This window comes from Condylura cristata, unplaced genomic scaffold (assembly GCF_000260355.1).
Source record: "Condylura cristata isolate star-nosed mole 26May11 unplaced genomic scaffold, ConCri1.0 scaffold00012, whole genome shotgun sequence".
Lineage (NCBI taxonomy): Eukaryota > Metazoa > Chordata > Mammalia > Eulipotyphla > Talpidae > Condylura > Condylura cristata.
Window position 1 is genome coordinate 17,414,369 of NW_004567113.1, and position 21,250 is coordinate 17,435,618.

Here is a 21,250-nt window from a genome sequence, read left to right on the forward strand (position 1 = left end):
TCCCCTCCCTCCCCTGCCTTCCCCGCGAGCGGACGCGGCAGCGCCTCTGTCTCGCTTTTTCTTATTTTCCCCCCTTTCCCCCTTTTTTTTTTCCTTTTTCCCCCTTCCCCCCCTTTCACCATTTCCCCTTGGAGGCACTTCCCCCGGGCAGGGGCAGAGCCGGTCTCCCCCCCCGCCTCTCCCCGGCCCCCGCCGCCCTATGGCGAGAGGGAGACCCCTCCTCACCCGGGCACTCGCGGCGGCGGCTGGAGGAGCGGGACCGGCGGTGGCGGCCTTAGGTCCGGGGGCGTCATGGAACTAATTCGCTGACCCGCCCAGCGGCCGCAGCCGTGCGTCCCACTCGAGCTCCAGCTCCCGCGCCCCCTGGCCCGGTTCCCCCTCTTCTCCCTCCTCAATCGGCCCGGCCCTCGTCCCGCGCGCCCCGCCGCCGCGCGCTGAGGAAAATGAAGTGGTAACGGGCCCCCCGGATGACCCCGCGTCACCACTGTGAGGCCTACAGCTCTGCCGGGGAGGAGGAAGAGGAGGAGGAAGAGGAGGAGAAGGTGAGGGGTCGGGGGCTGTGGGCGCGTCGCGTCTCCGCTACCCGCACGCGCGCGCCCCTGCTTCCAGCCCCCACGTTCGCGCTCTCCGCCCCCCCACAATCCCGCTTAGCCGGCGCGGTCCGAGAGGAGACTCCGGTAGCCGCTTGTCGCTGATGGGACCCGCCCCCCACCTCCCCTAGGCAGAGCAAACCTTTGGGACGTGCCCCCTCCTCCCCGCCCTGTGCGCGCTGGGGCCGCTCGGCTTCTGTCCTGTCGGAAAACTCTGCTGTGTTCCCTTCAGGGGCCAATTTTTTTTGTGTGTGTCAGTAACTTTTTTTGTAGCTAAAGCAAATTGTCTGCTGTGTAGAGTGTTGTTCCAGGCCGGGCGAGCCTGTGTCATGCACAAAGAAGGGGACACACCCCCGCCCTTAGACCAGCGCTCTTGCTGGAGCCCGAGGGAGATTTTACTTTGCAAAGTTCAGTGACTGCCAGCGAATGGGCGAGCTGACAGTGGTGCGCGAGTTCGGGGGAGGGGAACGTTACCGGGGTTTTGTGTGGGTGCGGGAAAGTGGAGAGGCGGCGACTTGAGTTGCGCCGACTTTTTGAAACGAGCAGAAGGACCTCTACCGAGCTAGGGGTTCCACTGCAGGTAATTCCGGCAGGCCTTGGGAACCGCTAGCAAAACAGTGGCAGGGCTCTCTTGGGAGGTCGGATCTAATGAGACGGAAGATGCTTGAATGTCAAGCTAAAGTATTTAACTTTCATTCGGTCTGTGGGGAGCCACTCAGTGTTTGAACCGCCGAGTGTAACGTTAGGGTACAAAGGCTGAGGCTTCTCATCCGACATTTTTTTCCAATTGGTTGGCAACTAACTGAATCCCTGCAAGGACTCGAGAGGCAGGTGGTAGGCAGGTGGTAGGAACCTCGTTTACCAGGTGAGGAAAACTGAGGCTTCTTGAGATTCAATTACTCAAATTTCCCCCCCTAGATGACTCAGCTACAGTGGAGGGGCCAAAGTTCTAACCCCAGCAGTCCATGCTATATCGTTTCTTCCAAAAAAATGAATTTGTTACAAAAAGATGAACAGTAGTTGACATGCTTCTCATCTTTTCAGGTCGTTGGTGCAGACTAACTAGGAAGGAATGGGCAAATAAGACAAATTGGACAGAATTTAGGTTGGCTAATCTGGGACCAGATGGATTTGGGATTCTACCAGAAGTCACTTAGTACTGATGAGCTGCATAGTAGCGATTTAGCTGTGTTGGGGAGGTGCAGTAGAGATGCGTTACAGATAATTAAATTTATGTAACTGACATCCTGGTAGGTTAAATAGAAACTCTGTTCGTGTTTCATTCTGATTGTATAGTACTTTACAACGGATACTGTACCCTTTCCTGTGCTTGCTTCTCTTTTTTAAACAGGCTTTGTTATGATACCAGTTTTATGAGATTGATTAGATGAGTTTATATGCTATGGCATATAAACTGAACAATCCCTGGCCAAGTAGTCTGCACACACTCACTGTGCTTAACAGTGGAAAACTGTTACTATCATTTAGGCGTAGTGCTGAACTCGGGAGAGTGTTTACCATCAAGCAACTGTGTTACTAGGCAGGTCTGCACAGTTATCACCGAGCAATTAAATGCAGCAGTAGAATAATGTCCAAAGTATATATATGTAGGAAGGCAGTGCTATTTACAGTTGATGCAAATAATGTATCTAAAATAAAAGAGGAATATGAACTAAGGACATTTTAAGTTGAAGTGAGCAGAAAGGCATGGACATTGGGAAACTGCAGGCTGCTTTGGAACCTCTGGTTCCTTTCTAGGCTAGTGACATAGTCAAAGAAGTAGTAATAGAACTTGAAGCTTTTGTATGGTCATATTATTAAGTCCCACATTTCAGAAGAGGTGCTGAGATTGTGAGAAGAGTCATTCCTTAATGAAATTGTTACTGTATGTATACATTTTTTTCAAAAGAGCATGAGACCCTATGTGCTGATCTGTGATGTGTACTACACAATAGGTATTTTACACACTATTCACTCAAATACTAAGCCATCTAATGGTAAATGTGGAGAAAGGAGCCATTTCAAAGAATGCGAAGATGAATTTGAAACCATCATAAAAGTTGAAAGTGTATGAAAAATTTTTTACTTCTGAAAGGTTTTTCTTTCTGAGCCTTCAAAACTCTAGTTTTGACCAATATGGCATAAAATAAAACTATAAAGTTATTGTTTAAGATAGTAAAACTGTAAAAGAGTAAAGCTGTCTTATAAGTGTGTGTTTTCTGTTTCTTAGCAGGAGTCATTCATTTAATCCAAATAATATTTTAGAAATAACATTAGAAAACAGGCTTGTGTACGGTGGGTAAAGGAAATAAAACTGAAGTCAGTGCTTTTCTCTGCTGTATTAGTATTTTGAGTTATAAAAAGGAATTTTTAAAAAACCCTAATTATGTAAGTACTTCCATAAATTCTATTTTTTGCCTTTTCAACATAATTTTACTTGTCAATAATTTTTAAAAATCCTTTACCTGAATTCACCTATTAATTTTTTTTAAAATTGATTTGTGCATAGAAGAACTGGGGGGTAGGCTACATATTCTAGCAATAAGATGATTCACCAGACACAGAATGGGGAGCAAAACAGGCAGATTTACTGAAATACGCTGCTGAGGGGGGCAGCTGGAGAGACAGGAGTGGGCTGCGGTGCCCTACAATAAACCCCACTAGGTTAGGGCCTATAATATTTTTAAAAAAATTGTTTCCTGATTCAGTTCATAATGCAGTGGTCTGTAATTTTCTCTTGCTACCTTTGTTTGGTTTGGGTACCAGGGTTATAACTAGCCTCATCAGTTTAGTTGTGAAGCTGTCTTCCTCATTTTGGAAAAGTATGTAAAAATTTTGTATTTTTCTGTAAATATTTGGTAGAATTCACCTGTGCAGTTATTGGACAGCCAAATGCAGTCCCATTTTTATTTATATGCCTATTGAGTATTTTCTTCTGTTTTTTGTTTAGTTAGAGGTTTGCCTCTGGATCTTTTCAACGAATCAATTTTTGGTTTCATTGATTATTTCATGAATTTTAATTTTGTGTGTGTGTGTGGCCTGCTATTTATTATTATTATATTTATTTTTACATATTTTTGTGCATTTTTCCATCTCAGTTGCAATCCCCTTGGGTTTCCCATCACCAAATCACCATGTGCCATCACCATAGTCCAGTGCATTTCCCTCTTCCTATAGTTCCATTTTTTTCCAGGGTGTTTCTAGTGTGTCAAAGATAATATTAGTGTCTTAGGGTAGAAAGATGGGTTATTGATTTGAGATCTTTTTTAATGTAGGCATTTCCCTCTGAGGGAAATTGCTTCTTCCAAGTTTTGTTATTACACTCTCCTTTTTCATTCATTTCAAAGTATTTTCTAATTTCCCTTGTTACTTGTTTGACCCAGATTCTTTTATTAAAAAGAATTGTTAGGGCATCTAAATATTTGAAAGTCTTCCTAAGAATTTTAATCATAGAACATTGGAGTTGGATTTTCTTGAGCCTGAAATAATAATTCTTTGCATGATACCATCCTGTATGTAATTTTCAAAGGATACGTTGTAGGGGAAGAATAATGACTTGAGACATGTAGCCATTGCTGTGAGTTGAGAAGGTTGGTGGATCCTTGTGAACCACCCTGTTTGGTTTAGCTAATGGAGATAAAAAGCAAGTGTGAGGTTTTGGCAAAAGTTCATATATTTTGCAGGCCAAAATTAGGTTTAGAAGAAGTTGTTAGCATTTATGTTGAAATTCAATCTCTATCCAGTAGGTGTTTTTTCTGAGTATTTTGAGAGAGAGTTATCAAGTTGATGTTCTACCTCTAAGGTTAATATTTATGTCTACTTTAGAAAAGCTAAAGACACTTCTCCGGAGATGAAATCAAGATAGTCAACAGGCACATGAAACAATGTTCAACATCACTTATAATCAGGGAAATGCAAATCAAAGCCACAGTGAGATACCACCTTACCCCAGTAAGAATGACACTCATTAAAAAAAAATGGCAAGAGCAAATGCTGGCAAGGAAATGGAGAGAAAGGAACCCTTTCTCTGGTGAGCACATTGGTCCAACCACTGTGGAAAGGACCTTCAAATTATTAAAATTGGCTCTACCTTATGACCCAATAATTCCATGCCTAGAAATCTACGCAAAGGGCACAAAACATTAATTTGAAGGGAAACTTGCACTTTTATGTTTATTGCAGTACAAATTGCAATTGCTTTGGTGTGGAAACAGCCTAAATGCTCAAAAATAGATAAAATGGATCAAGAAAAGGTGGCATATGTATGCATCAGAATACTACTCAGCAATCAATAAAAGAAAATGTACCATTTGCAGCAATGTAGATGGGACCTGGAAGAGATTATGTTTAGTGAAGTGAGTCAGAAGGAAAAAGAAAAACATCGAATGGTACCATTTAAAGGAGGTATGTAGAGACATTCAACAAAGGGTACCAAAAAAAAAAAAAAAAAAACAACCGAATACACAAAACTTGTAGGCAGCTATAGATCTGAGGCTTAAAGTAGGTGAGGAGGAGGAGAAGGGATAAAAGAAACGGGTGGATAGAGCACAAGGGACCATGGGGGTGATGGTTCACAGTTGATGTGATAGTGAGATATTTGTAGGTATTACTGTGGGGAGAAATCAAGTACTGCATAAAATAATGAACAGCAATGTATGGAAATTTTTTTAAATGCTTTAGTTAAAATTTCTGAGTCTGGTCATTTAATTGTGGAGAATCTGTAAGAACATCAAGGCAACAAAATTGGATCTTAGAACATCTCAGCAGACTAACAGTAGATGGAATTTAAAATTATGACTTTTTAACAAGAAAGAATACATTTAAAAATTTGAGTAAGGAAGTAGCCACCCCTCTCCTCACTCCCCAAATAAAGGCACCAAAACAATGAAGTAGGGCAGTGGAGGTTTGTCTGAGCGTACTTTGGAAAGTTTTAAGCCATTTGAAAGTTTGCCTTGTGAAAAAAGACATTGGTTGATTTGTATTGTTTTGGCCTTAGGTTTGACACCGACCTTTCATTGAGTCCATGCTTTATTTGGTACAGTGAGTAGTCAGATGATACTGGTATATGCAAAAGGAATTACAATTTAGTAGGGAGATAGTGGAAAGCTGATTTCAGAAGAGAAATCATACTTGATTTGAGAATCAAGGATGGTTGAAAGAAACAGCCTTTAATATAGGCCTCTCTGAGTAGGGTTTTCATTCTCCAAGCTATTTATTTACCTTTTTCATCTTAGTATGAAAAGTACTTCATGCTCAGAAAATTTGCAAATGCTCAGAAGTTTAAGAAAAAAGAAAAAAAATCAGTTAACTTGAGGTGGTCTGCATAGTTTGATTAGCAAGTAACAGGAGCTTGAAGGAGATTGTAGCTGGAGGTTGAGAAACATGGAAGTTGAAGAAAGATGAGGTTTTGTTTTTTTCAATTGTAAATTTTTATTAAAATTTTGGAACTTTTTTTATTTAGATTTTTTTAATTCCGTGAGTATGTATACATATATACAGTAACATAGTTCAAAAAGTTATATATGATATATAATGGGAAAAACATTCTCATTGTCCTTTTGCCCAGAGGTTAACACTCATGAATCCTTAAATGTTTCTATTGTTAAAGATCATATTTTCAAATAACTTGTCCTATTGATTTTTTTTATTTATTTCTGTTTAGATATTATGTAAAGATTTTTTACCATGTACAAAATGTGTGACGCTCATTCTACCTTGCCAATGTAGTTTTGGAACAATATTTGGTGAAATTCTTGTTAGTATTTTCATTGTTATTGCTATATTGCAGTATATTAATTATTACATTTACCTTGCATAATTTTTTCCTGATTCTTAGATTTTTACTTGCTTAGCTTTCATCAAATCTAGCTAAATCTCTTACATTCTTCAGTAGCTTTTCAATTCAGTTATACATTCACAGTAAACCTCTAAAAAGTTTAGTTGCTTTGTTTTTTAAACTGAGCAGTATCTGTCTTGGACTCTTTATTGCCTTGTATTGAGACTAGACTGTTCTATAAATTGTTGCTCACTTTGGCATGCCAGTCACCTTACATTGAGCTTTCCAGATCAGCACTATCCAGTAGAACTTTTCTGAATTGATAGAAATGTTTCTTTATTGCATTGTCCAGTGCAGAATCCACAGGCAGCATGTGGCCATAGAGCATTTGAAAAGGCTATTGTATTTTAACTTTATTCAACTCTAATTTAAAAAGCCATATGTGTAGTTTAATGGACACTGTTTTTGGAAACCTGTTTAGAATGGTTTCTTTTTTCTTTTTAATGTATGAGAAAAACAGGCAGATGAACTGAAAAACACTGCTAAAGGTAGCAATGGGTGGGTCCGAAGTAGTCTGCTGTGCCATGTGGGTCAGCTCCCTGGCTGGGAATGAATTGAACTCGTGTTGCAGTGGCTGGCAATAGCTTGATACTGCAGTGTCTTTAACCTCTGTGCTTGATACTGCAGTGTCTTTAACCTCTGTGCCACCAAAGAGGCCCATGATCTAATGTAACTTTTTAATCAAGATTAGAAGCCCTTACAAGATTTTTTTTTCTAACTGTCAATAGTATTTGGGACATGCGCTTCTAAGAATTCTTAGAACTAAAAAAAGTCCATGACTTAAGAATTTTTGACATTTGGTTTGACTCAGTATAACATGTTTTGAACAGTCTAAAAATTCTATTGATATCATGTGACTGTTTTTATTTATAAGTCTTAAATTTAAAGTGAGAAAGTTTTAGATAACTAATTGTAACATTTTAATACATATTTTAAAGAGCTATAAAATTCAGTTACTACCTCATAATTCTTTATAGTTATCTATTAATTGCTTAATGAGTACCAACATAGTTATACAATGTTACATGTGTTCTATAATTAAATAAACGGTATTATGTTATACTTGATTTTATAGGTTAGCTACATCAAGCTGGGTGGCAGGCAGATCCAAAGGATATCATGAAGTTTCCAGGGCTTTTAGAAAATCAGAGATTGTCTTTTCTGTTGGAAAAGGCAATCTCTAGGGAAGCCCAGATGTGGAAGGTGAATGTGCCGAAAACACCTACGAATCAGGTAGGTAATGACTTCTCTTCAGTCTAGACAGATGACTTTTATTAGAAGTAGATGTAATGTTGCCATATTTATAAAATAGAATTTTTATTTAATGTTGCCATATTTATAAAATAGAATTTTTATTTATAAAGCACCTCCCTGTTTGATTCTGAAATAAAACAAGGATTGTTTTGTTTTCTTGCTTTGTTAGTTATAATTTTAGAAAGATAGATATTCTGTTCCCTTGTAGTCCAAGACTAACGCTCGTAAACCTTTATTTTTAGGTAATGTAGTTACTCAAATTCTTCTGTCATTCAACTTTTTTTTTTAACAAGTAACAAGTTCATCCACACAAAAGCTTACTGTATAAGATGTCTTATACATCTTTTATCCTTGGTACTTAACATTGTGCTTGGGATAAAGAATAGTAGCCAAAAATTTTTTGATATGTGGGTAAATAGTAAATGTTTTAAGTTTTTCATGTGTGATTTAAGTTAACCTTTGTTTATAGGTTATTGAAATCTGTATGCTTTTTCTAATTCCAAACCACTGACATTCTTTCCCATAAGCTGAAGAAACATGTTTTGAATTTATGTACAGTTAGTTATTAATTCAACAAATTTAAGATTAGTTAACCTGAATGAATACTTTTTATGCAAGGGAGCATTTCCATGTGCTGTCACATTTAAGCTTTGAAATTGGCAGTAGTAGAAATTTTAATTTGAACCTGAGGTAATATTCTTCCTGTTATACTTTTGTATGTGAATATATTTGTATTTATGTGTATTAGATTAATTGGGAACTCATACATTAAGTGTTAAATATCTGCTGTATTCCAAGAATTGTTTTAGGCACATGGAATATAACTGTGAGGAAAATTGAAATTTCTGCCCTTATGTTCTGGCATTCTAGTGACCCTCAAAGCTTTATTACAGCTCCCTTTAAAACCATTCTTTCTCCCTTCTCTGCAATCTCCTCAAGTCAGCATGTAACCAGCAATAAGACATTTTCACAACATGGTTTTTCAAAGTGATATTCTGCCAGGATTGTTGTATATTGCTGTATTATCTCGATTTTACCTTTTTCTCTAGGTGATTTAACAAATGTTACTGAGAAAATAAAGTAGTGCAGAGCATTGTCAGAACCTTTAAGAGGGATTTACCTAAGGATTTGCCCTTAGTAATCAGGTAGAAGTAACACTTAATATATATAAACTATGGAACATCTTAGTCTGCTGGGCATAGGAAGTAAGATAGAGATGAGAAAGAGCTAAAACTTTTGAGCTACTTGTCAGAGGACCACTTAAACATACTTCTGTTTTTTAGTCCTAGTTCTTTTATTTTCCTATGCCAGTTCTAGGGGTTGGCTTTTAATTTTATGTTTTTGATTGTGATTTCTTTCTTTCTTTCCTTACAGAAGTGTAAGTCTTATCTCTAAATCAAACGTGTCTGTACCAACTTTTTAACATGCTAGTAAAACTAAAAATATTTTTTGGCTTCCCTTTGTTCTTTTTCCTCCAGTTTCCTCCTCTTTCCTTCCTCTTCCTCTGATAAACACTACCTCAAGGTCATTCTCTCACAGATTTGCACCTCCTACTTCCCTGTTAAGGGCAGTGTTGAGACTGGTATATTATCTGCCTGTCACTTCCCTTTTGTGTTCTCATTTATGATAGCAATATTATTTCCTGAGGATCTGACTGAGTTCCTTTGGATTATGTCTTGTCACTTTTCTTTACTAGTGGTTTATAATAGGCTCCCAGTAAGTATTTGTTGAGCAAAGTTTCATGATTATTTCTTTGTAATTCATCTAGGTTAGAAAAGTTCTTTATTATATAATAATAGAAAATTCAAGTACATGATAATTTTGTTATTAATTTGGGGGGAAATTAAAGATTATTCAAATAATCTTAATTTATTATGTTAGTGTTTTTGAAAGAGAGCCCTACCTCAAACTACTTATATAATGTTGGTTTATATGAAACTGGAAGAAACCTTCAAGTTCATTTAATTGTGTGGTTCCCAGGTAGAGACACTTAAACTACTGGGCTACTAGGTCTTTGACTTAGCCAGGAGGCTTCCAACAGACTCTAAGCCCCACCTAGGTCTGCTGGGCTTGTGGTAACTGTGTACATGAATATTTTTAAAAGCTTCATAGTTTTGTGAGAGGGAGATCTCAAGTCCTAGATTTTATAGCCTACCTAGTTTTCTCTGTGAAATTGAATAATTGTCTTTGCAGGACATAAATTCCCCTGTTCCTATATATACCTTATAAGCCCACAGTTTCAGTCCCATAAACTGCCTTATACTTTTTGCTTTTTTGATTAATGGAATTTTATCTCTGATTCTTAGAATAGCCATTTCTCTTCTACCCCACCTTGATTTTATTTGCAAGTCTGAGAAACTTAACAATAAGTTAATAATGACATCACTCCTATACTTCAGAGTAAAACTTCACAGATTTAGAAAACATGGCTTTTTGCTTTCTGGCAAATGTTACCCCCCCCCCCCACACACACACGTTTTAGCTTTAAAGATAAAGGTCAGTTTAGTTACTGTGTCATCTAAGAAGCTTTAACTACTATCCCACTGACCAAGTGCCATTCCAGTGTGTGCTCCTTAGCACTTCTATTTATCAGCTTAATGACATCTGATTTTCTGCTTCACCCTGAGACTACATTTTGGAGTTTTAAAGAGGGAGGTTTTCATTCATTGTATTTCTAGGATTTATGATAGTTACTTTTTGTTTATTAATATGAACTGAATTAAATGTTTGTCAGAAGAACTGTATGTGTAATTAGTTGGTTTGGCCTACACAAAGAAACACTTTGTTGTGCCAAAGCTGAAAAGTCACAGAAAGAGGATTTGTAATAAAATAAAGAAAAATTAGCAAATGCATTGGCAGATATTTTAATGCCAAGTCATGTATTTTTCATAACACTAAAGAAAGTCAAAGAGAAAGAAATTCCAATGAGGAGTTTGAGGAATTACATTAAGATAGAGCCCCTCATGCTTTAATAACTGTTAATGCATTGGTCAGGGATATGGGAATTAATTTCATAAAATTGAGTGACAAGAAAAAATTTTAAACTGTGGTGTCTATGATTTTTAATAAGTGATTTAACACATTTTAAAAGAGATTTACATCAGTAATGCTTATGATAATAAAGGCTATAATAGAGTTTGTATTAACCTTTCATTGGTCTGGAGCCTTCACTTATTGAAAACACTTTTTACCACTAATCACAAAAATCATTTCTTTGTGATCACATAGCACAACTAGTATTAATTAGGATCTGTTTAATTTATTAGTAGTAGATTAAAATGGTGCATCTTTCAAACTCAAAAATAAAGGTATCTAAATTATTACTCTGAAGTGTATACTTCTAAATATTAAGCTTATTCTCAACTGTTAAAAAATATTTCAGTGGCCCTCCCTGGTGGCGCAGCGGGTTAAAGCACAGCACTGAGAATCTGAAGCCACTTCAGCATGAGTTCGATTCCCGCCTGCCCCGGAGGTGACCACATGGCGTGGCAGACCTCTCCTGACCCGCCCGCTGCTCCCCTCAGCAGTGTACTTCATTGATCTGCCTGTTCTGCTCCCCACTTTCTGGTGAAGTCTTTCACCACCCCTGAGTCTCTGGCTTGTACTCCAGTTCTGTAAGCACAAATAAATAAATCTTTAAAAAAAAAAAATATTTCAGAAAGTTAAAACAATAATGTTTTGCATTTTTGTAATCTCTCCAAATGGCAAATTAGTTCTCCCTTTCAGTGTTCATCAACTTTAAATGAATAATTTTGTCAGTTGTCCTGGTATCTTTCATTTCTGTTGAGCTTAATTTTGTTTTTTAGTGGGTTCGCATTCTGTTATAGTCCAGTTACATTTACAAGGTAGTTCAATCGCTGTTTTGCTGCCTCAAAAGAAATTACTGTTTTCTTACTCCCCAGAGTTAGAAAAATTTAATTCCCAAATTTTCTGTTTATTATAATGTTTCTTCAACTTTAAAATGTCTAATGATGGATATATAGTGAGTTAACTTAGTAAGAATTTTAAAATTTTATTAAAAAGAATTTTTTTAATTGTAGTAACATTGGTTTACAATGCTGTATTTGATTTAAGGGAGTAGGCTTAGTAAAAACCTGTTGAAAGAGAATGTTGGTATTAAATACTATAATATATAAAGTTTTGTCTTTATCTCCTTTGATAGATTTTCGAATAAACTTAAAATACTTTTTAGCATATAAGTACATTTGTAAATTTATATTGATGTGACTTGTTCCATTGTTAATATTAGCAATGGAGAGAGATATATAAAATACATATCTAGCTCATCAAGTTTATCTGTTCTTTTCTGATAAGTAAGAGTAATACTTTCACAGAAGAAACTTTTAAAGTTTGAAGGAGTTAATTTGTAAGAAAATTCATTGTAAAATGTAAAGTGTCCTGTGAAGGATAAGAATGAGCCTAAAAGTTAGTGGTTATTTCACATTGTTTATAGATACTTACTACATACAAGGGTCTTGAATTAATAAAAGTCTTAGGTTTGTTACTAAAAAAAAAAAAAATTCTGAAGCACTTGCTAACCTTATAAAATTCTAAACACTCTTAATGATGAATTGAAACTTCACTTGTTCTCTCTTATATGTGTTTAACGATGAATTGAAACTTCACTTGTTCTCTCTTATATGTGTTTTATTTTTTTAATTGCTCCCTTATAGACTGTTTCTCCATCCCAGAGAGATGAAGTGATTCAGTGGCTGGCCAAACTCAAGTACCAATTCAACCTTTACCCAGAAACATTTGCTCTGGCCAGCAGTCTTTTGGACAGGTTTTTAGCAACTGTAAAGGTAAATATTTTAGATACACTTAACTTAGCCTCTTTATTTGAGGGTGTGTATGCCAAACTAGGGGCTCTACTAGCAATATTCTGTTATGTGGTAAGGAATGAAAAATCTTCCTGGAGGAGATACATGTACCTATGAGAAGACATGTTTTCTGTCTTTACTATAAATTTTCAGAAATATTTCTGATTGACTTCTATAGTTTCCTCTTTGCTTCTAGTTTTTGTAACTTAGCTGGTGAAATTTGATCTCATAATTTCAGTAAAAACCATGTAGCTTTGACAGAGTAGCTAGTGATCTTTTAATACATTGGTGTACTAGTCATTTTCAGTGAATCAGACTAGAAAAGTATAAAGCTACTTAACTGCATGTATATTTTTCTCTGTCATTATTGACTACCTCTACAATGTGGTTTTTCTGAACAATATATAGATTCTTTTTGAAGTATTAACAAGGTGAACTAAACTGTCCTACAATAATTTTGGTATATTTTTGTTGAATAACAGCATACAAATTCATAAATAGGTTTTATATTATCCCCAATAGGGACAATGTAAATTGTTTACTTTCTGTGAAATCAGTCATAGTAGGCCTTCAACAGATTTAAAGCAACAAGTCAGAACATATTTAATGAAAAGGCATGAAAGAGTACAAAAACACTTATTTGTATGCCTAGGAAATATGAATTCAGTGCTGAGAGCTCTTTATTATTAGTTGTAAAAAATAAGTCAGAATTACAGAGTGGAAGAATTTGGATAATCACCCTGTTTTGTATTTCAAACTTGTACTTAAAAAAAAAAAATTTATTCATGCATACAGAACTGGGGGTACAGGCCAGAGGCATGGGGGCTGAGATTCACCAGAGACAGAGTGGGAAGCAGAACAGGCAGATGGACTGAAATATACTGTTGAGGGAACCAATGGTCAGGGCAGGAGAGGTCTGCCATGCTATGTGGGTCACCTCTCTGGCTGGGGATCGAACTCATGCTGCAGTGGCTGCAATGGCTTCATAGTGCTGTGCTTTTAACCCAGGGAGGGCCCTGAAACTTATATTCTTAAGAAACTTAAAGAACTAACTCTTAATGATATTGTACATACAGAACTGGGGTACAGGCCAGAGGCTCAGGGGTGGCGAGACACTTCACCAGAGACAGAGTGGGGAGCAGAACATGCAGATCAATGACGAAGTACACTGCTGAGGGGAGCAGTGGGCGGGTTAGGAGAAGTCTGTCACCTCCGGGGCAGGCAGGAATCGAACTCATGTGGAAGTGACTTTAGCTTCTCAGTGCAGTGCTTTAACCTGCTGCACCACTAGGGAGGGCCGGAAGATGTCTACTTTTATCTTAACATCAATTTACCCCCTTATTAGGGTCGGTTACTCTCACTAAGACTTGGTTAAGCTTTATTGAAATAGTCAAAAATGTATTCATAGTTTAAATAAAAGCACTTAAAGCAGACCATTAAAGGGCTACAACAGTGAATGGAGGCTCAATCCTTGTTGTGCAGAAAAAATTGCTATGAAATTCTTTAAAGAATGGATCCTGAGACATATCCAAGATTTACTTAATCTAAATTTCACTGAGATGAGATTTGGATGTCTGTTTAAAGAAGCAAATATTGATGATTCTTACGTATACCAGTACTTAGAATTAGTCTTAGCTTAAAAAAAAAAAAATCACACATTTACTGTTAAGATTACTTTTAACTACTAAATTTATTATTGGTGTCTTTGATTTTAGGGGTTTCATTGCTTCCCCATGGTTGTTAACTACTGGACTCTCTTGTTTGAACTCGAGTTATCTGAGGGATATGAGTTTGATATGTTGTATACATGGGGGAAGAAAATAGGTATGCTACAGAATTTTTTTAGCCACAGATGTCCCCCCGCCCCACACACACACCTTCTAGAATCTTGTGTTGTATCCCTTAACCTCTGAAATGTCTCCATCTATAAAATGAATACATTACAGACAGGAATAATACTTACTGAGATTCTTTCTAAACCATAATGTCCTGACTAAAATAAATTATCTTATAATATTAATGGTATTGAAACAGCCTTTATTTCTCATCCAGGCAGAGGACTAGAAGATTTCTAGACAGGATGCCACTTACACTGGGGCAAAGATTATTACCATGTTTAATAACTGATAGGTTAATCAAGTCTATGTTTGGTCATTGAAGCACCCACATTTTCATGGGAATGCAATATTTAAATATAAGATAAATGTTGAGACAGGTTTTTCTGTTTTATTTATGTTACCTAGTTCAATTGTGTTATTCCGTATAATTGAATAAATCTTTCTGATTATTTAAAATTGGATTCTGATGCTAGATTGGCAAATTCTACCATTAAAGCTGAAAGTAGGCCTACCTTCTTATATAGATAAGAAATATGAGCAAATTCAAGCCCCTGCCTGTTGTCAAATCCAAGAAAGGTATTTTTCCTCTCACTAATTGACTTTATATATATTTAGGAACTTAACTTTCTTTTGATAGAATTTGAATATTTAATTTTTGTGTGTGAACACAATAATTAGACATTCTGATCATGAACTGGCATCCTATACCCTTTTTAAAAACACATTTAAAATATATTGAGTTGTCTTTTTCATATTCTCTTAACCATTACATCTAGTTGATTTTATTGATAGGACAGGTAGAGACCCTACTAGCTTTAAAAATATAAACACACAAATATATTTTTTTATTGGGGGAATTTTATTCAATAAATTGTTCTTCTTAAATCTTTTCTCTGCTAAATAAAAGTAATTTGAATTGACTTTGGTTGAATTTCTTGTAGTGGAATGATCTTAATATTTCCATATGGTCAGAGTTGTGGTGTTAGCTTTGATCTTAGAATGCAGTTGGTGGGTGTCAAATTAATTCCATAAAATGGTGTGCATACTTGTCTCTTCTGCATATCTAGTTTTTAAAAATAAACTATGACTTTTTGAAGACTCACTGAAGTTGCTTTTTCCCTCTTCAAAATTTTAGGCCCACCCAAAATACTTGAGTTGTATTGCAATCAGCTGTTTTTTCTTAGCTGCCAAGACTGTTGAGGAGGATGAGGTAAATATATTCCTTTAAAGACTAGTTACATCTCTTTTTTGAAAATTTTTCTCCATTTTATTAACTTGCTTTCTGTTTGCCAAATAGAAATTGAAAATGAGTTAATTTTTTTTCTGTCTTTTTCTTCCTGTCCTGTTCCTCTTCACTTTAAATAGAGAATTCCAGTACTGAAGGTGTTGGCAAGAGACAGTTTCTGTGGATGTTCTTCATCTGAAATTCTGAGGATGGAGAGAATTATCCTTGATAAATTGAATTGGGATCTTCATACAGCCACACCATTGGATTTTCTTCACATTGTAAGTATGCCTGTCTTCTAGTTTTGTATATGAATGTGTAGTTATTTTTTCAGTAACTTGAAAAGTAGATTTCCCATTCATTAGTTTTGTTGATTTTTAGGAAATGGAAATTGTTGAAATTAGCCAAAGAAGATTAGAAATTAGAATGTATGTAAAAATTACTGAAGCTAAATTTTCAGACTTAGAAATTGAGTAATACCTAAGATTCTGTCAGTTTCTATACATAATTTACCTTTAACATTTAAGAAAAGTAGAATAATATTCTTCTTATTTTATAGTTCCATGCCATTGCAGTTTCAACTAGACCCCAGTTACTTTTCAGTTTGCCCAAATTGAGCCCATCTCAGCATTTGGCAGTCCTTACCAAGCAACTTCTTCACTGTATGGCCTGCAACCAACTTCTGCAGTTCAAAGGATCCATGCTTGCTCTGGCCATGGTCAGTTTGGAAATGGAGAAACTCATTCCTGATTGGCTTCCTCTGACGATTGAATTGCTTCAGAAAGCACAGGTAAGTGTCTATAATTAAATAGTGTTCATTTTTTTAAATTTAAGAATTGGGTGTAGGGTAGACTGAGGAGGGGGGGCAGTGTATGTGTGTGTGTGTGAGAAGAGTCATCAGAGACAGTGGAGAGCAGAATAGGTGGATCTGCTGAAATACACTGCTGATGGGGATAGTGGGCAAGACAGGAGAGGTCCGCTGTGCCATGTGTGTTATTTAACTCGCTGGCTCGGGATTGAACTCATGCCACAGTGGCTGGTGATAGTTTGATAGTGCTGAGACTTTAACCTCTGTGCCACAAGAGAGGGTCCAATAGTGTCAATTTTAAGTTTATCTTTTAACTAGGGGTACATTACCAGATGGCTATGAAATTTAGATGGAAAAGGTGCTTTTTAGACAAGCATACAATTTATTGTTGGCTGGAAAGTGAAGTATTTGTGCCAATGTTTAGCAAATAGAAGCTATGTTTCTGAAAGAGATTTTGTCCTGCTATTATTGCCTAAGATAACTTACAATATTAGTCAGTATTATTAACCAGCTATATAAAGTGTGAGTGTTTCATGGAGAAAATTCCCATTAAAATGGAAACGTAGTGATGGTACTGTATGTCAGCAATTACTTAAAGAGAATCCTTATTCTGGACACATCATCAGATATCTTACAGGTTTAGATCTGCTGTAAACTACTCTGCCACCTGAGTTGATAAAAGACTCAAGAACCTACCAACTCTTTAAATCCCTATTGTTATTTAATGCTAGTTATTCTGACTTGTTTTATTGTATTTGATGGAGAGAAAACAAATTCTGATCTTAAAAATATAACATAAAAAAAATCCTTTTAACAAAGAACTACAACATTGAATAAAACATAAAATACTCTAAAAGAAAAATAAGAGTAAGGCTGGAATTTGGTGTTTTTGTTAAGATAATTGTAACTGATGATCTTAGAGATGTGAGTCGTTAAAATTACCAGACATATACTGCTTTTCAGCTCTTAAGAATTTCAGTTTGTAAGCATAGGAGGACTGAGTCTTTTCATTAAAACAGTGATGATCAGAGCAGTATATTAGCAGTGTATTAGCCATCTGTCTTTGCTCTTTTCTTCCTGTTTTTGGTGTGACTCTGCTTGTTCTACACCCCTGGCGCATAATGTGTAGTATAACGCAGATTGTTTATCCTTTACAAGGGAGATATGTTCTTTTAATAGGACATCTTAGATTGAAATAATAGAGAAGCAGTTCTTTCCATTGAAATATAATGAAAATAAATCCTAGGAGATAGTTATTTAGTGAGAATTTTTAGAAGCTGTCATAAACCACCATTGAAGTGAAAAAGTGCAGCACAGAAAATTTTTTTTTGCTTGCTTACCCAGAGTACTGGAAAGTGAAGTCAGATATTACTCATTCACATTAAACTATGGAAAAGGAATACTAATAGGGTATTACTATAACTTTTTAAATTATTATTAGAACAAATGGCATCTCTTCATTCTTCCTAGCTTGGTCTCTGCCTATTCCCAAGTTCACAGAGTTGCCCTTTACATTGTTACAGTCATAGAGAAAGCACAGACTTTTAAGCATAAATAATAAAAATGCTGTAAATAACATGTATATTCTGTAGCTTTGAAGCTGTTTTTTTAAGAATACTGGAGAATTTGCTTATTCTTTTTTGTAAGTCCTCTGATGCTAGAAAGTGTTCACTGAAACTTTGTTTCCCTCTGTACTGAAGTTAACATTATAAACTTAGAATTTGAAGGATTCTTAGAAATCATTGTGTTTATTAACCCCTGTGTTTTATAGCTCTAACCCAGATTTTATAACTGTGATCCAGGGAACCTGGAGCTTTTTAGCCAGATAGATAGGACAACTTAGTAGTGAAGAAGACTCAGCCAGTGTCTTTCCTAAACTACATAGACCATAAAGATACTAGTGCATTGTTTTCAGATTTTGTTTTTTGTTTTAAGAACCGGACCCTTTCCTGTAACAAAATCTTGTACACTTACATACTCCCAAAATACAAAATTGAAAAATATTACTTTGTAATATGTTGGGTTCAGAGTGCCACTCTGATGTTCCACAAGCTGTTTGTATATAGTTCTAAAACCACTGCTCCATTTTCTGTATGTATGTAGATACATTCTACATTTATAGAGGAATCTGTGATCTAGGCATTGGGGACATAGTATTTTGTTTTGTTTTAATGTCTTTACCCAGTGTATATTATTTAAGTTGTTAGGGGAAAGATAGCTGGAAACAAGGTCACAAAATGTTAAAGACTTTGGAATTTGGTCATAGTTTCCAAAAATAAACTGAAACTGGTAACCAGTCCTTATGATCCAGACCTAAGGGGGTCCTCATCCTTCAATAGACTCTGTTCTGTCTTTGCTAAATTCACCTGTGTTGAGGTAGGAATACTAGGTCTGATGTATTTGTAATGACAACTATGACAAGGCCATAGTAATATCAAATATTTCTCCTGGGTTTCTGGTTTTAGTTTAGAGAATTTTTGCACAAGATTTGTGCAATCATGCCTAGGGTCTTGGTTGGAGAAGACTGCCAGTGGTCTGTCACAGACATCTGGTGCTGTGGTGGCCCACTGTCACAAGCTCTGCCTGTGTTCTTTCTGGACTTGAGACAAGGTATAACAAGTGTTCATGGTTTGAAGGCAAACTTCCTTCTGACCTGCCTAGCCCCTCTTTACTGCCTCCTTAGCTCTCATGCTACCGGTCACTGTTCTGGAATAGCTACACTATTTGTTTACTTACCCCTTCTCTCATCACTATTTCTGTAGCTGTCCTCAAGTCTTCTTCCCTACTAATGTCACTCACCTTGATAATATCAGGATTCTATACCCAGACTAGTGTGGTGGTTTCCCTAGTCCCTAATCAGGCAGTAAAGATGTTCCCTCTAGTGTTTAAAATTAGATAAGGGAGTTCAGGAAGCAAATGCTCCCCACCAAAGTCTTTCAGTTCTTGAAGACAACCAAGGTCTGACTATTGCAGTTGATATTTCAGTGCTTCATGCTGCCCACCAAATCTAGGTCTGCTTATTTCATATTATTCTGCCTTACTTTCCCATTGGTAATCTGTTTGAATGTCTGCCTCACAAACATGCTATTTGCCCCACCTTTTTTTCTAGAAAGACAAACCTAGAAATGACTACCATACTAAAATTTGGGAATATTGTCATAGAACATAACAGATGTCCTCTTGACACCTTGCATCTAGAATGAGTTCATTTTATGTCCTTTTATTTTTTTTAGTTTTAACAGTTTGCATTGGAGGACTTCTGTCAAAAGTTGTGATAGTTCCAATATATGTTTGCTTTGTTTCTTCCATTGAATCTCAATAAAGGTCAAGTTACTTCGTTTTCTTACAACAATTCATGTTGTAGTAGATTAGAAGGAATTTATTTTGGACAAAGGACTTGGATGGAAGTATAGTTCATAGAGATGGTATTGATTTGAATGATCTCCATTATTTTCTCTAGCTCTGTCATTTTTAATAGTTCTCACTTCTAAAATACAACTTTCTGTTAACTTGATTTGCTCACACAGAGAGATTACAGTAACAATCTGAAATCACCTGTTCATTTCCCCTCCTCAAGATTCTGCTATGTTATACCCAGTGGTGAAGGCATTAGAATTTTTGTCAGTACTCTTACTTTTCTGGGCCACTGAGTATCATTCATTAGCTGAAGAATAGTTCCTTAAACTAGATAGTTTTCAGAAGTAATTTTTACACTATGGCTTTTCTTGTTATTCCCAGTTTGTCTTTGATTTCTGTTACCTCTTTTTAGATTTCTTGAAGTATTGGCTAGGGTAGTAGTTGCCTTAAAGAACTTCCCTGCTTTATTCTGTTTTCAGCTTGGTTCATTTCTACATCCCTGAGGCATATGATAAACTCTTAACACAGCTGTGAGCTCGATAGTTGAGGACTGTCTTAAGTATTATGTGAGTTTTTTATTTTAAGGAAGGGAAAGAAATTCTAATATTAAGAGTATCTTACCCATAGAGTACTATCTAGTATCTTTAAAACTAGAAACAAATCAGTGAACAAAATAGTAAGTATTAAAAATATCATTTTCATGTATTGCTTCTGTTTGAGGCATTTTTACATTGGTAGTACATGGTAAGTAGCAGCCTTTCATGTTTGTCTTTACTGATACTTCTACTGGGTAACAGGTAACAAATATATTTAAAGCTAAAAATTTTGTGAACAAATACATTCTTGAACAGGTTATTTTTTCTCTAGTATTGCAAATAGCCATTACTTTATGTTGTAGGTTATATAGGGGTGAATAAGATTTGGTTTATAAAATACACAAGACTGGAAAGTGATCCCTGATAGTTAAATAGTAAAGGTAGACTTACTGGAGGTGGTAGCTGGTACCCAGACTACCATTTGAATAAGTAAAAACAGGGTGAGCAAGGACAAGATATTTGCAGGAAATAAGGCTGGAAAGGAAGTTTGGGGTCAGATTGTGGAGAGCCTTGATGATAGAACACTAAGTGTTGAACTAGCTTACTTCTGATAGGCACTGAGGTGAAATCAGAATAAAAGAAAAATATATATTGCTGGAGGAATTTTGACTAGAGCTAATTACAGGGAAAGTAGGGCAGATGGACTAAATAGGTTCTTACCTATAATACAGGTAAGATTTTTGAAGGCTTTAATTACTGTGCTACTATCATAGGGAATAAAAATGAATAATACAGTGGGATCTTGTAGTCTGAAAAGGAGAGGCTAGGTGGATTATTCGTGCACAGTATTGTAAGGTTGATAGAGAAATGACCCTGTAATTAGGGTGTGTAGGAGGCAGGGGAGAATCAAAAGCGACTTACACAGGATTGATACCTGATGTCCCGTAGAGTATATAATCAGAAAAGCCTCCAAATTAAGCATTTCT

General features: G+C 36.3%; 1 protein-coding gene across 1 annotated transcript in view; it reads left to right on the forward strand.

Moving 5' to 3' along the window:
* CCNI (cyclin I) overlaps positions 1 to 21,250 on the forward strand; it is a 23,364-nt gene continuing 2,114 nt past the window's right edge. Inside the window, exons 1-6 of the mRNA XM_004681197.2 lie at positions 1 to 542; positions 7,502 to 7,659; positions 12,354 to 12,482; positions 15,474 to 15,548; positions 15,704 to 15,844; positions 16,123 to 16,353. Coding sequence (XP_004681254.1) covers positions 7,546 to 7,659; positions 12,354 to 12,482; positions 15,474 to 15,548; positions 15,704 to 15,844; positions 16,123 to 16,353 — 690 coding nt within the window. The 5' untranslated portion in view covers positions 1 to 542; positions 7,502 to 7,545. The remainder of the gene's footprint in view (positions 543 to 7,501; positions 7,660 to 12,353; positions 12,483 to 15,473; positions 15,549 to 15,703; positions 15,845 to 16,122; positions 16,354 to 21,250) is intronic.